The sequence below is a fragment of the Camelina sativa genome, chromosome 7 (genome assembly GCF_000633955.1).
Source record: "Camelina sativa cultivar DH55 chromosome 7, Cs, whole genome shotgun sequence".
NCBI lineage: Eukaryota > Viridiplantae > Streptophyta > Magnoliopsida > Brassicales > Brassicaceae > Camelina > Camelina sativa.
In genome coordinates, this window is record NC_025691.1 from 14,445,062 (window position 1) to 14,461,554 (window position 16,493).

The 16,493-nt window shown below is 37.9% G+C and overlaps 1 protein-coding gene across 1 annotated transcript; it reads left to right on the forward strand.

Moving 5' to 3' along the window:
• LOC104701162 lies at positions 9,627-11,237 on the forward strand. The gene is made up of 3 exons (XM_010416809.1): positions 9,627-9,719; positions 10,381-10,476; positions 10,563-11,237. The coding sequence occupies exons 1-3, from the start codon at positions 9,681-9,683 to the stop codon at positions 10,917-10,919; spliced, it is 492 nt and encodes a 163-aa protein (XP_010415111.1). The 5' UTR covers positions 9,627-9,680; the 3' UTR covers positions 10,920-11,237.

The following is a 16,493-nucleotide window of genomic DNA, read 5'->3' on the forward strand; positions in this document are numbered from 1 at the left end:
TCAGCCCAGTGGAGTTGTATGACGTTATCTTGGGGATGGACTGGTTGCATCAACATATGGTTCATTTGGATTTCATCGGGGTAGAGTGGAGTTTGAGCGCTCATGAGGGAAGTTGGTTTATCAGGGGATTAGACCGACTTCGGGGAGTCTCGTGATCTCGGCCAGTTGTGGAGGAGTTTGAGGATGTGTTCCAGTTATTGCAGGGATCACCACCATCTCGGTCTGATCCTTTTACGATTGAATTGGAACCAGGGACGACACCGTTATCCAAGGCTCCTTACAGGATGGCTCCAACGGAGATGGCAGAGCTGAAGAAGCAGCTAGAGGATTTGTTGAGCAAGGGATTCATCCGTCCTAGTGTATCACCGTGGGGAGCGCCGGTGTTATTCGTTAAGAAAAAGGATGGGAGTTTCCTCTTGTGTATTGATTACATGGGTTTGAACCGGGTCACTGTGAAGAACAAGTACCCTCTTCCGAGGATCAATGAGTCGTTGGATCAGTTGAGAGGTGCTACTTGGTTCTCCAAGATAGATCTAGTGTCGGGTTATCATCAGATCCTGATAGATGAGGCAGATGTGAGGAAGACTACTTTCAGGACGAGGTATGGGCATTATGAGTTTGTGGTGATGCCTTTTGGGTTGACGAACGCACCAGCAGCATTTATGAGATTGATGAACAATGTGTTTTAGGAGTTTCTGGATGTATCTGTCATCATTTTCATCGACGATATCCTGGTTTATTCTAAGAATCCTGAGGAGCATGCAGTGCATTTGAGGTTAGTTATGGAGAAGCTGTGTGAGCAGAAGTTGTTTGCTAAGTTGAGCAAGTGTAGTTTCTGGCAGCGGGAGATGGGTTTTTTTGGGTCACATTGTGTCTACAGATGGGGTTTCTGTAGATCCGAAGAAGATTCAGGCTATCAGAGATTGGCCTCGACCGCAGAATGCCATAGAGATCATGAGTTTTCTTGGGTTGGTAGGGTATTACAGGAGATTCGTGCAGGGGTTTGCGAGCAGAGCACGGCCTATGACAAAGTTGACGGGGAAGGATGTTCCTTTTGTCTGGTCGTAGGAGTGCGAGGAGGGGTTTGCAAGCCTGAAGGAGATGTTGACTACTGATCCGGTGTTGGCTTTGCCCGAGCAGGGAGAACTCTATGTGGTGTATACAGATGCATCCAGAGTTGGTTTGGGTTGTGTGTTGATGCAGCATGGGAAGGTGATTGCCTATGCTTTGCGGCAGTTGCGGAAGCATGAGGACAACTATCCTACACATGACTTGGAGATGGGTGCTGTAGTTTTTACCCTGAAGATTTGGAGATCTTATCTTTATGGTGCAAAGGTACATGTGTTTACAGATCATAAGAGCCTGAAGTACATATTCACTCAGCCCGAGCTGAACTTGAGGCAGAGGCGATGGATGGAGCTTGTGGCGGATTATGATTTGGAGATATCCTATCATCCTCATAAGGCTAACTTGGTTGCAGATGCTTTGAGTCGGAAGCGGGCGGCTTCGGCTCAGGAGCAGGATATGGAGTCTCTGGTAGGGGAGATCAGTTCGTTGATCTTGTGTGCGGTTTCTCAGGAGCCGTTGGGTTTGGTTGCAGATGATAGAGCAGATTTGTTGAGCAGAGTGCGGTTGGCACAGGAGAAAGATTTGGGGCTGGTGAATGCCTCAAAGGATGTTGATTCTGTGTATCAGGTTTCGGCTAATGGTACTATTCTGATGCATGGGCGGATCTGTGTGCCCAAGGATGAGGAGTTGAGATAGGAGATTCTGAGAGAAGCTCATGCTAGCATGTTCTCTATTCATCCAAGAGCGACTAAGATGTACCGAGATCTCAAGAGGTAATATCACTGGGTCAGGATGAAGAAGGACGTGGCTAGTTGGGTTGCGAGGTGTGATGTGTGTCAGCTAGTGAAGGCTGAGCATCAGGTACCAGGTGGTTTGCTGAAGAGTCTTCCCATTCCAGAGTGGAAGTGGGATATGATTACTATGGACTTCGTGGTTGGTTTACCAGTGTCCAGGACATTTGATGCTATTTGGGTCATTATGGACCGTTTGACTAAGTTAGCACATTTTCTGGCCATTAAGAAGACTGATGGAGCAGAGGTCTTGGCTAAGAAGTATGTGAAGGAGATAGTCAGGTTGCATGGGGTGCCAGCGAGCATTGTGTCTGATAGGGATTCTAAGTTCACTTCGGTGTTCTGGAAGGCATTTCAGGCAGAGATGGGCACTAAGGTGCATATGAGTACAGCTTATCATCCCCAGACAGATGGACAGTCAGAGAGGACGATCCAGACGTTGGAGGATTTGCTGAGGATGTGTGTGTTGGATTGGGGTGGCCATTGGGCAGATCACTTGAGCTTGGTAGAGTTTGCTTATAACAACAGTTACCAGGCGAGTATTGGCATGGCTCCTTATGAGGCTTTGTATGGGAGGCCGTGTCGTACACCGTTATGCTGGACTCAGGTGGGGGAGAGGAGCATGTACGGGGCAGATTTTGTTCAGGAGACCTCGGAAAAGATTCGGGTTCTCAAGCTGAACATGAAGGAAGCTCAGGATCGGCAGAGGAGTTATGCCGATAGGAGGAGGATAGATCTTGAGTTTCAGGTTGGAGATAGAGTGTACCTCAAGATGGCCATGTTGTAGGGTCCGAACAGGTCATTGACTGAGACTAAGTTGAGTCCGAGGTATATGGGTCCGTTCAGAGTGATTGAGCGAGTTGGACCAGTGGCATATAGACTGGAGGTACTTGAGGTTATGCGTGCATTCCATAAGGTTTTCCATGTGTCTATGTTGCGGAAGTGTCTCCGCGAGGAGGATCAAAGAACTTCGGAAGAAGAAGATTCCTTTGATAAGAGTCCTTTGGGACTGTGATGGTGTTGAGGAGCAGACTTGGGNGCTTATCATCCCCAGACCAATGGACAATCAGAGAGGACGATCCAGACGTTAGAGGATTTACTGAGGATATGTGTACTAGATTGGGGTGGCCATTGGGCAGATCATTTGAGCTTAGTAGAGTTTGCTTATAACAACAGTTACCAGACGATTATTGGCATGGCTCCTTATGAGGCTTTGTATGGGAGGCCATGTCGTACANCCTAGCCATGTCCCATCTGTAATCCGTGGCTGGAGCGGGAATGGAGTATTACAGCTCATCTCTCTTGTTTACTTGGTCGCTTGGGGTGGTTGGTTGTGCGACTAAGTAACAAGATGAGGTGGTGTTTGGGGTACAAAGTTTCCGCAAGGCAGTGTGTTGGAGGAAAGTTTTATGTTTTGGAAGTCCTATAAGTGGAAAGTTTCCAGAAGTGGAAAGTGCTAAAAATGGAAAGTTTTATGTGAGTTAGAATTTGCCCATTTTTAATGGCGGAGAGCCTCGGAGAGGGCTTGTGTGGCCTTAGTGGCGGACTTTTGAGTCATTGCGCTGTGTGCGGTGGTCTTTTGAGTTATTGTGTGGCCTTTGTGGCGAGCTGTTTAGCCATTGTGTGGCCTTTGTGGCGGGCTGTTTAGCTGTTGTGTGGCCTTTGTGGCGGGCTGTTTAGCAATTGTGTGGCCTTTGTTGCGGGCTGTTTAGCCATTGTGTGGCCTTTGTGGCAGGCTGTTTAGCCAGAGTGTGGCCTTTGTGGCGGGCTGTTTAGCCAGAGTGTCTGTTGAGGAGGTCCTTTGGGACATATATTCTTTGTGACGGTCCTTTGGGACGAGTGGCCTTGGTGGCGGTCCTTTTTAGGACATTTGTTTTGCCTTGTTGGCGGTCCTGTTTAGGACATTTGTTTGGCCTTGGTGGCGGTCTTGTTTAGGACATTTGTTTGGCCTTGGTGGCGGTCCTATTTAGGATATATGTTTGGCCTTTGTGGCGGCTCGTTGGGCAGTGAGATGGTCCTTGTGTGGTCATGAGGTATCCTAGTGAGAGGATATGTGGTTGGTAGGACATTGAGATGTCTTACGCGAGCCACGGGAAGGAAACCTGGATAGGGATAGGACTCAGACGTGTTCAGAATTGTTTGCTCGCGACTCTTGGGGGACTTTGGTTCTCCTAGTACTGCCATATTCGGAGACTTTGTGACTTGGGAGTATGGTTGGTATATCGACTTCAGATGACGATCCGGAGGCGCACTGTAGGGTGACGACCCAAGAGACGAGTATTGGATTTTTTCTTATATATTATGGCATGCGGGATTAGGACCGATGAAGAGCCAATATTATGGCATGCAGACTTAGGTCTGATGAGGAAAGGAAATACCAAAAGTCGAGAACAAATAATGCCTGGAGCGTGAGTCTATCGCCTAGAGGTGACCTTTCGTAGTTCGGTCAGAGGAGTGCAGGCCGTGGAGACGGTTGCACGGGAGTCCTTGGCTAATGGTTGTTCGAGATTCGAGGATGAATCTAAATTGGTGGGGGAGAATTGTAACATCCGCGAACCAAAATCCCGGTTTAGGGATTGCATCAGTCGATGCAAGGTTATTTTCTGCGGATGAGTTTAAGTTAAACGCTGCGTTTTGAGCAAAGGAAAAGGGGAAAAACCCTTAAGTCGTTCTTTTGTCTCATTAGACGACTTTGGCCGTTTTTGGAGAGAAAAGAGAAGAGAGAAGAGTGTTCTTGGTGTTCTTGGTGTTTCATGTGGATTGGTGGCTTTTTTGGTGGGATCTGAGGCCTAGGACGTTGTAGGAGGCTTCTAGAAGTGTTTTTCCTACGTGTTTAAGGTTCATAATCTTATTGGCAAAGGTAAGTGCATGACCATGGCTTATCTAAGCTGGATATTTCTATGATCTGCTTGTTATGTATTGTTAGACTTGTTAGATTGTTATTTGGGACGTTGGGAAGCTTTCTTGTGGCTTGGGATCGAGTTTTGTGGTTGTAGGAACGAAGATCCAGCGAGAAGCTTCGGGGGAAAACGATGCTCGGCATTGCATCGGTCGATGCATACTGTGCGTCGGACGATGCAAATGCGAGGACGGCGCGTAAACTCTAGGGTTTTCGTGCTATGNATTTAGGATATATGTTTGGCCTTTGTGGCGGCTCGTTGGGCAGTGAGATGGTCCTTGTGTGGTCATGAGGTATCCTAGTGAGAGGATATGTGGTTGGTAGGACATTGAGATGTCTTACGCGAGCCACGGGAAGGAAACCTGGATAGGGATAGGACTCAGACGTGTTCAGAATTGTTTGCTCGCGACTCTTGGGGGACTTTGGTTCTCCTAGTACTGCCATATTCGGAGACTTTGTGACTTGGGAGTATGGTTGGTATATCGACTTCAGATGACGATCCGGAGGCGCACTGTAGGGTGACGACCCAAGAGACGAGTATTGGATTTTTTCTTATATATTATGGCATGCGGGATTAGGACCGATGAAGAGCCAATATTATGGCATGCAGACTTAGGTCTGATGAGGAAAGGAAATACCAAAAGTCGAGAACAAATAATGCCTGGAGCGTGAGTCTATCGCCTAGAGGTGACCTTTCGTAGTTCGGTCAGAGGAGTGCAGGCCGTGGAGACGGTTGCACAGGAGTCCTTGGCTAATGGTTGTTCGAGATTCGAGGATGAATCTAAATTGGTGGGGGAGAATTGTAACATCCGCGAACCAAAATCCCGGTTTAGGGATTGCATCAGTCGATGCAAGGTTATTTTCTGCGGATGAGTTTAAGTTAAACGCTGCGTTTTGAGCAAAGGAAAAGGGGAAAAACCCTTAAGTCGTTCTTTTGTCTCATTAGACGACTTTGGCCGTTTTTGGAGAGAAAAGAGAAGAGAGAAGAGTGTTCTTGGTGTTCTTGGTGTTTCATGTGGATTGGTGGCTTTTTTGGTGGGATCTGAGGCCTAGGACGTTGTAGGAGGCTTCTAGAAGTGTTTTTCCTACGTGTTTAAGGTTCATAATCTTATTGGCAAAGGTAAGTGCATGACCATGGCTTATCTAAGCTGGATATTTCTATGATCTGCTTGTTATGTATTGTTAGACTTGTTAGATTGTTATTTGGGACGTTGGGAAGCTTTCTTGTGGCTTGGGATCGAGTTTTGTGGTTGTAGGAACGAAGATCCGGCGAGAAGCTTTGGGAGAAAATGATGCTCGGCATTGCATCGGTCGATGCACTCTGTGCGTCGGTCGATGCAAATGCGAGGACGGCGCGTAAACTCTAGGGTTTTCGTGCTATGTCGAGCATACGTCGGTCGATGCAATGGGAGCATCGGTCGAGGCAAGTTAACCTTGCATCGATCGATGCAGATCTTGCGTCGGTCGACGCAACCTCCAACTGGTGTCGGTCGATGCATGTTGGTGTCGGTCGATGCATGTTGGTGTCGGTCGATGCTGAGTCCTGGTTTGTTATTGTTGATTGTTGATTGTTTATTGATGGTTAGAGATGTCTCTATTGCTTGTGTGTATAGCCCAGTAGATGGGAGGATTGCCTTACTGAGTGTTTATATAATACTCATGCATTGCAATATGTGTTTGTGGTGCAGGTAAAGGCAAAGTGTGATCGTGGAATCAAGGCAATGAAAATGAGGATGTTCTAGGGACTCGATTGGTTATTGTCTGGCATTGCTAGGTTGCTAGAGTTGGGTCTTTAGAACTTGCTAGGTTGATGGTTCCTTGTTTCATGTTGTTTGATATTGGAGTATTGTTATATTCGATTATTGGTTATTAATTATTGGATTATTGTTTGGATATTGGTATCTGTTATTTTCGTTGTTGGTTGTGCTTGTGGTTAGGTGGCTAGTGGGTATGAGGCCACTAGTTGTAGTTTATTATTATTATTATTATTTATTATTTATTATTTAAAAAAAAACGGGTCAGGTCGTTTCAGCTCTGGTCCACCAGAGGTACATCATGATCAGTACTTGCGTCGACAACAGACCTGTAGTGTGGACAAATTTTATATTGATAGTAGAGGACAACAAAACGTAAAGCCAAAGGGATATGGACGACTTAAGAAACCTAAGAAAATAATTGGGTTAGACAAAAACCTTGGATTTTGGATCTCGTTCACCATATCTGTAGACCTGCGATGTAGACAAGTTAGTTTGTTAGCAATTAACACAAAAGGATATGGTCCACAAAATGGAAGAAGGACATAATGTTGGTGGACTAAAACCTTAGATGTTTGATCTGGTCCACCAAAGGCACATCATGATCAGTGCATCGACAACAGACCTGCAGTGTGGACAGAAAAAGGTCAAGCCAAACACTAAATAGAGCAAAGGACATAAGACTAATTTGTTGGGTCTGATCCACCTAAAATACATATCTACAGTGTGGACAAGATTCTTTTGATAGCAAAGGTCATTAATTCTGTAAAGCTAAAGGATATTGACGACTTAAAGACATAACTAGGGTAGACAAAAACCTGAAATTTTGGATCTCGTCCACTGTGTCTGCATACCTGCGATGTAGACAAATTATTTTGTTAGAAATAGACATAAAACGGCAAACCAAAAAAACAGTTTAATGCATAAACAAAATAGACAATTTACAGAATTGTGCACCATTATCTCCTCTTACCTGCTAGAGGTGCCACCAGAAAGATTCCCTTTGCTGTTTTGGGGAAGACTGAAAACCAAAAAAATAGGGTAAGAATATGAAATCATAAACTCTAATTGACTATCATCATACCAACTGGTGTCGGGTATGGAAACTACAGAACTAGATCCGACAGAGTTAGAAGGATCAGACGGAGATTTTAGAATTTTATGGCACCACCGACGGCTGACGGAGATTGAGATGAAAGAAGATGAAAAGTCAAGAGAGACGAAAATGAAAGAAGAGAGAGAGAGAATTGAATTTTGGAAAAAGAGATTTAGGTTATTGATGGCTCTCAAGAAATGCAGAGAAAAATAGAAAAAATAATTGGATTTGTGTTTCAAAATAAAATAAGGGTATAATAGTCTTTCTGCAATTGAATTGTGGCAGCCGGGAAAATGGATTGAGGAAAGTGGCATTGCAAAAAATGTTTGACACTGTACATGACATAAGTGATAAAATTCTCTTTTTAAATAGTCCTTTTTTTTTTGGTCAACCAACATTAATTAAAATAAAGTGTCTAATCTCTGAATGTAGAGGGGACGAACTTCTTTATTGACATTGCACTCCCAATATAAACATTCTCCTCAGTTGCATCATCGTTTCAGGCTTGGATGAGGATTTATATCTCTCCATCAACCATCAATTCGGCATCGGATTACGGTTTTTAAATAGTTTTTAGATTATAATTTCTAGATTACAATTTTTGGATTTTGGATTTTAAATTTTAGTTTGTTGGCTTTTGGATTTAAAAAATGAATCAAAAAATTAAATAATTAAAAAAATAGAAAATTTCATGTAAAATACTTCTTTTTTAAGGAAAACTGAAAAACTCATATAAGATATTTTTAGATCATTAATGAAAATTGTTAAAATATTCCAAAAACTAGATTCCCTAAAGAGGTGTATTCAATATAATATTCCAAGTGATTTGAGTTTCGATGAGATTTTAAATAATTTTGATGATTTTAGGAAAGTTAGTATGATTTATTGTAAATTTCTTATAAATCCCACCTAAAACCATGAGATTGGATTTCAATATTTTTAACTAAATAAATCCTCTTAAATCATCCAGAATTCCTAATAATCATTAAAATCTAAATCCACAAATTGTTTTGAATAACAATGGATTTTAAGATAGAATTTTAAATCATTAGTTCAATAACAGTGGATTTACGAAGAATTTTTAAAATCCATGATTGAATAACATAAAATTTGTAAATTTTACACAAATCACTTAAAATGTCAAGTTGAATACAACCCCCTAAATTTTAGGAAAACCATTTTTACATATTCTTGAATAGATAAAGGAGATTTCCAAAAACAAAAAAAAAAGACCATTACAAAACTATTAACATTCAAAACATGATTTCTTAATTGTAACGCAAAACCATTTTTTATTCATTGATTGAGTAATATTTTCCTGTTTTAAAATTTTTGAATTAAATCATAAGCAGAAAAATCACATATTTTAGTTACTAAATGTATTATATAATAATTTAAATATAAAATCAAATAAAAGTGAAAGGAGGATCACATATTTATGTTTTCATTAGATAAATTTCTTTATCTTTTAAATCTTACCTAGATTTTGAAGTTTTTGTAACTAATATTAATGCCAATGGCATGGTCCTATAAATAAGTGACTTATTATAACTCGAAACTCCAAAAAAAAAAAATTCAAACTTACTTCGAAATATATATATATATATATATATATATAAATATTTGTATTTAATAATCTCATTTTTCATTCTTTCAGGTTTAAGTTTAATTCTAATTTTGAAACATCATAATTATTGTACACAAGAGACTATAAGGTAACATGTCCTAAAAACTTTGTTGATAAATTTTTGGTCTGTAATTAACTGTTTGATATCTATGTGAAAAATGTATATATTTTAAATCCTATATATAATAGCACAGCTTTCTCTCATTTGAGGGTGTCCACATCAGCATTCTAACTTAAGAAAATCAACATAATCGTTAGAGTTTATATGTGGGTTTGAAGCCCATATTCATTAAAATAACTTATTAAGTCTAAGCCCATTTGAGTTGTTTGTTTTGTCCAATTAATGTAAGCCCAGTAAAAAAAAAGGAAGCTTATCCCTTCCATGCTCACCTTTGTGTCTTCTCATGTTCATCGCCGGCATCGTCTGAGTTTCATAATTAAGAAGATGGATTATCAACAGTCATTAGCAGTTAGTTATTCACAAGTAAGATTCTTTAATTCATGTGCTCAAACCTTATTTAAACTCCACTACTTGATCTTAATATTGTGATTGTGCTTATTCTCCAATACTGAAATGGACATGGAAATAAATCAAATCCACTGTATGTCGATTAGTCTTTCTATAAACTACTATAAATCACCTCACACCACCTACAAACACGAATTCATCCTTCCACCTTAGGTAAGAAAACTATAACTTCATTTTTTGAAAATGTCTGAACTTGGTGTTGTTGTGATTCCTTCTAAAGCAAACTATGTAAGCTTAAATGGTTTACGTCTTGGTCATTCTTCTCAACAAGTTGTTGGTCCACTACTTTGTTTTTAAGATACATCATCACTTCAGCAAGTAAACCATGATATTCGTCTCAAATTTTAATATTGTTGCTGTGTGTTTTTGTGAATTTTGGTTATGTTTGGTTTTCTCAGTTTAGTGAGCTGAAGTTTTATATTGTAGTAAACTGGATTTATGTTTCTGTTCAGTTTATTTTGTTTGGAAATTTTTGGTTATAATAAAAGTAGTTCAGTTTGGTTGTTGTTTAGGTCTGATTTTGGTTGTGGTTTGGTCTGAATTCATGCTATTTTGTCTGTATCTGCTTTCCAAACCTTAACCAGTTGGTTTGTTTTTGTTTTGCTTTGATCTGCAGAATGAAAACTCAGCAACATGGCATCAAGTTCAACAACCCAATATCAAGAAGGATAATGAATTTATGGGGATAAACCTTCTTTTACTCGATGAACCGGTTAATCTTCTTACATATTTTGATGTATTTGTAATCTTGTTATATGTTTATCTTCTTACTAGCTAAATGATTCTTTTTCTCTTCAGTGCTCAGTAATCCATACCTTTATCCCATCAGCCTATGCCTCTCAATTTCGTAATGTTTTACGTGAAGGCGTAATCTTCAATTTTGGAGGATTTAAAGTGGGTCGATGGACAAGGCTTTGCAAGATCATTTGTTTCCTTTCTGCCACAAAAATCGTTGAAGTTCCAGATACATCGAGTAGAATACGATTGAAAGAAATGGTTTCCATGCTGCAACGACTACCGCTACTCCACCACAATCCTACTGTCCAACGACTACCGCTACACCTTCCTAGGGAACATAGCAATGTATTTGAAAAAAAAGATAAGCTTGATAATGAGGAATATCGTTACGGACATGGGACGGCAATGCTTACGTAGTGTTTTGAAATGAACAACATATGTCAAGAAGCCCAGAAGTTGAAACATATTCAGATGCCAACAGAATTTTTGTGGGATAGTGCAAATAAAATGTATCGTAGAAGAGAGCAGCGGAAAAACATTCGAAGGGTTATAAACATACACCCTACATTAGGTGATTTTTAATGTCTTCGGATCATTCTCAACGATGTGAAGGGTGTCACAAGTTTCGATCATTTGAAGATTGTAGGAGTGTTATACATAATAGTTTTAAAGCAGCATGTTACGCAAGATGATTGTTAGATGGAAACAAATAATGGGATGAAGCTATTGATGAAGTCTCACAATGAATATATTCTGTTAGGTTCATATGTCATACTTTCCTTTTCCCAGAAAACTTCATAACGTTTCTTCTTCACTGGATATAACAACACCATGATTCATGACTCTTTTCGAAACCCCATTCTTTTTTTCTAACTTTCTAGAATTAATTTTCCCTGGATATATTTATTAAAAGATGTTATTATGATTATTGCTTCTTCGTTGGAGGATATGTCTCTTTGTTAGAGCAGCATGTTCTATTTGTTTACAATTTTTGGCTTTCATGCTTTTACCGGTTTAAGCTTAATAAATGCACAACATAGGTAGCAACAGCACAAAAAGAGATATCGTAGTCACCTTATATGTTTGTTTTAAACCAGTTATGGTCTACTAAATTAGCCATTCATTATGGTTAAGTAAATAACAGCTTCCAAGGGTACACAAACACATAGAGAAAAATATATATATAGTGAAACGTCGAATACATTTTTTTTATTTGTCAAAAACCTAAAATACATATAATCTAAAACATACAAATTTAAAAAAAAAACAAAAAAAAACATATTAAGATAGAATAGAATACATCCCCGCGCGTGCGTGGGTTCTCAGCCCTAGTATATATTAATCCTTTTGGCTTCTTATAGATTAAAAATGTATATACAATATATTGTTATACCAGTTTGTTACTAATGTAACAGTTTCTAATAATTTGATCTAAAAAGAAAATTGATACACTGATATGTGTGTGAAATATATCATACTGTGTATTAAAAAAATCAATTTTTTTCATGAAGTTCTCCAACTAAGTTTTTATGGTATAAAGTTCATTTTTTTCCTTTAATTTTTCAGAGCTGGTCTCTTGTTTTTGACTAATTTGGTTTTGTAATCGGTTTTGCTGTTGTAATTGGTTTTTAGATTTGTCTCTTCTGTACTGACTTTCTTTTGTTGAGAACAATAATACTCCAGTGGTGACAAAAAAAAAAAGCTATCCATTTACATGAATTATAACGTAAATGGGCGGCATATGTGAGCCAACCTAAGCTTGCAAGCTTAAATATAAACGAGTTGTAAAACAACAAGGACCAAAAAGGCTACTTGTTATATTGGTCAGGTCACAAAAGTCTGTTTTAACATCCTCAGGTGATTATATGTTTACTCTAATCTCCTTATTTCAAAGACAATTATGTACTTTAATTTTGTTCAATTATGTAATACAAACACACAAGACAAATACACATGTTATAGATGTGAATGTAACCTTACATACACGAGTATACATCAATCAATATCTATATTATCAATACGGATCTTATGATCATAATATCTCTTGACAACATTAAAAAAAACAGACGGATTGATCAAAAAGATTGGTATGACAAATATGATCAGATGTGACAACAGTGTAACGAAAACTGAGAAGGGTTTTATATCTAGCCAATGATACATCAAATCAGTTGTAGTCTCTATAATGATTCCTCTGGTAATTACGATTGTTGCTCGGCTGATGATCTATAATTCAGCAGTAAACTTTGTCGAGAAGAGACTCGTCATCGTAATCTTCCTTCAGGTTCCTTGAGATACATCCAGTCATCTAAGTATGCCATGATATCGGCTATGATCAGTTGTAGATTCAACGTGTCCTTTTTCGTCCTCAATCTTTGCAAGAAATACTCTCTGAAAACATTCACAAACTGAGATTTGTACCGCTGATGAACACATGTACACATACAAATTAAACAAATATCAAAGTGTTGAGTAATGTCATTTTGGTTCTCAACCCAAACTAGTAGAAGGAAATGAGTTGAGAATGAAAAATAAGTTAGTTAATTAAGCTAATGAACTTGTTGTAATAGCGTTTTAGTACTACTTGGTAGAAAACTTTTGTGGTTTCTTGTAAAACTAAGCTAAGTTAGAGGCAAGTGGGAATTGTTAATGTACTTAGTAGAGTTGCACGTGTGCAAGCTCTATATATGTATGTGTTTATATTGTTGTTATGTATGGATAATATACACGAGTTTCTTCCAAAAAAAAAGAAATGCAAAATAGTTTGCAGAGCAACCAAAGTCTTTAATTCAACATGGTATCAGAGCTAAGAGCTCCATATGATTCATTCCTGGAGTCGTGTTAGTCAAGATAAAGGGAACAAAGAACGAAAAAGAAGAAGACCATACATTCAGTGTCGGATAAGAAAATCAAGAAGCAAGTAACGAAGATATGACTCATAGACAGTGGATGAACAAATCAGATGACGCCAGATGAGAAGTTTGTCAACATTAAAACCAGCATAAATGTTCCCATACGTTTTGGAAATGATGCAGTGTTGATCTCAAAAGGAAAAGGAGACATTGAGGTGGTGACCAAGAGAGGAGTCCGGCCGAATCATAAAACATGTCTTTCTTGTACTAAATCTTGGTAAGATTTTTTTAAGCGTGCCTCAGATAATCACAAATGAATATCAAATGAAGTTCAAAAAAAAAAGCTACATTACACGTGACAAGTTGGGGAGAATAATTGAAGAAGCCAAGATGGTGAACAAGAGCTTTCATATTAAATGGTCCTCCAAAGAAGAAAGTGCAACGGTGGCAAGTAGAGGTGATGATGAGCAAATGGTGGAAGAGTTCAAGACTGCCATGAAAACTGAGTTTAAAATGACTGTTTTCTCGGCTTTAGACACGAAACTGCTCAACAAATTTATCGGTCCCTAGCTCGAACCACCTGTCCTTGTTTCCCCATGGATCGATGGATCCCTTCCTTGAACCGATCCTTACTTCTGGGACATTGCGTTCCAGTTTTCACCTTTGTATCTCACTATAGGGAATTAGTGTTGCGATTCTACAAAGCTGAAAGATCAAAGAGTATAAAAATCAAGTGTGTGCTTGAATTCGACCTTAGGCATATAAGAGCATTGAAAACTTTGAGATATAATGAGAAATATGTTTTTATGTACTACGTGCACATGTTGGTTGACAAACAAAGGTTTGTTCTCTTCTGTTCAACTATCTTTTAAATATACATATGTTTTTAGTGTTATGTACTTGCAGTCTTATAGTGGGTTGTTCTGGTGTTAAGAATGAGAGGTGGTGAAAGCCAAGGGAGATGCTAATTATGGTGAAGATGATGTAGTATAAACGCTGATTCACGACTATGCATAATTAATCATGGAAGAGTAAGACATCTACCTGTATCAACTCAAAGTCATGACTTATGACTTATGATCATAGTTTTAAAAAAATTATCTTTATTCCTATTTATAATGTAAAATATTTTTCTACTTGGATATATATATAAAAATATAGATATATATATATGATTTCGTCGTATACTACTTCAAATCAATACCAAATACAATTATAACCAAATTTTCAGTTTTGTTTAAAACAAAGGTCGAACAATGATTTTTTATTATTTTTTTTTCTAGAAAAACCGCTTTATCAATGGGCCATCCCAAATGGATTATAAGCGTCAAAGAATTTGAGACAAGATTAAGTATTGTAAAATCTGAATTATTTCATGGATGGTATGCAACGCTGACTTGAACTGAAGATGAGAGTGCAAAGAACTTGGTGTTTACGATTGCTTTTGTAATAATGAGGGCGTCAATGGAAACATGAGATAAGCGGTTTTCAAGAAAAAAATTGACAAAACCGCACATGGTTACCAATCATACAGAAAATTATAAATTTACGTTTTTCAAAAAAAAAATTGTTTTGTGATTTGCGGTTTTATGTACTGATTTTTGTACTTGGACCGCTTTTGTAATGCAATACGTGTTTTATGCAGCGATTTTCAACTAAAAACTGCAGTAACACTACACTATTATTTTAACAATTAAATACAGATACAGAGAAACATATAACTATTAATAAATAATTTAATAGTATGTATATATAACTATTAATAATTCCAGTTAATCTTATACATAAATAAATTTCTTATGAATAAATTTAGATATTTGAAGTTCTTAATATTTTTCTATTAACACAAAGAACATAATTATTTACAATTATATTAATTATTTATAATTTTAAATTTGTTCATATAATTGTTGTTACAATAATAATATATATATTTACAAAAAAAAAAATTATTTATTAATACAAAAAATGAAACTAGATAGTTATACATGTTATTAATAAATCAATATGAAATCTGCACCGCAAATATTTTTTCACCAATCAAACATTATTTTGTACCGCTTATTTTGGGATAACCGCATTTGTCCCGCAAATACATTTGTCCCAACAGAGATTTTGATCATGATTTAGATGGCATAGAAGCAAAGTAATAGATAATATTTTGTTTAATGTATTGTACTTTTTTATGATATAACTATTCAACGCATTTAACAATATGTATGTTAAAAAAATAAATTTATATTTGGATTAATTTTTGTATTAGTGGTTTATAAATATATGTTATTGTTTACTTATTAATAAGGTAAAAAATAATTAATTATTAATATATATATATATAAAACCCGCACTGCAAGTATTTTTTTCACTAATCAAACATTATTCTGTACCATTTATTTTGTACAAACCGCACTTGTCCCGCAAATATATTTCTCCCGCACGTACCGCAGTTGAACCGTACCGCCCTGTATAGTAATACCGCTTTTCCTGCACAACCAAAACTGCGATTACCATTCGAACCCTGAGAGTCAAGCTCATAAAGCTCCGAGAGGTCATTAGGACAGTGAAGGCTTTCGGTTTTTGTTTTTTAAATGTATATATAAGAATTAGTTTTGAGGTGTTTGCAAAATTATCCTTTTTCTATGTATTATATTAAAAGTATCTTTTGTTGTTGTCCATTTTCTAAATTATTATTTTTGATGATGCATAACAAGACTAAGGTCCCAAAGAGCATTGTGATTCAGTTCTAGTGTGGTTACCCTAATCAGAGTGTTACTAGTGAATGGCAACGCATTTAGCATGCGACATGATTCACATGCTTTTAGCCAACGATTAACTGCTCGAAAAATTGTGCTGAACCTCGTCGCAGAAATTTGGTCCAATTGTGATGCGGCAAAACTCCATTCAGCTGGTTAATGACACTTATGCCCTGGGGATATTTATTAAATTACATATAATTTTTTTTTTCTCATTGAGTCTCTTGTCTCTATTTCTCAAGACTCACAAACATTTTTGTTGTTGCCACCGTCTTCATCCTTTGTCACTGTCATAATATTCTCTGTCGTCATCATCCTTGTCACGGGCGTAATATTCATCGCCGGCATTTTCATAACCCAAGACACGAATATTGGACTTCTTTATA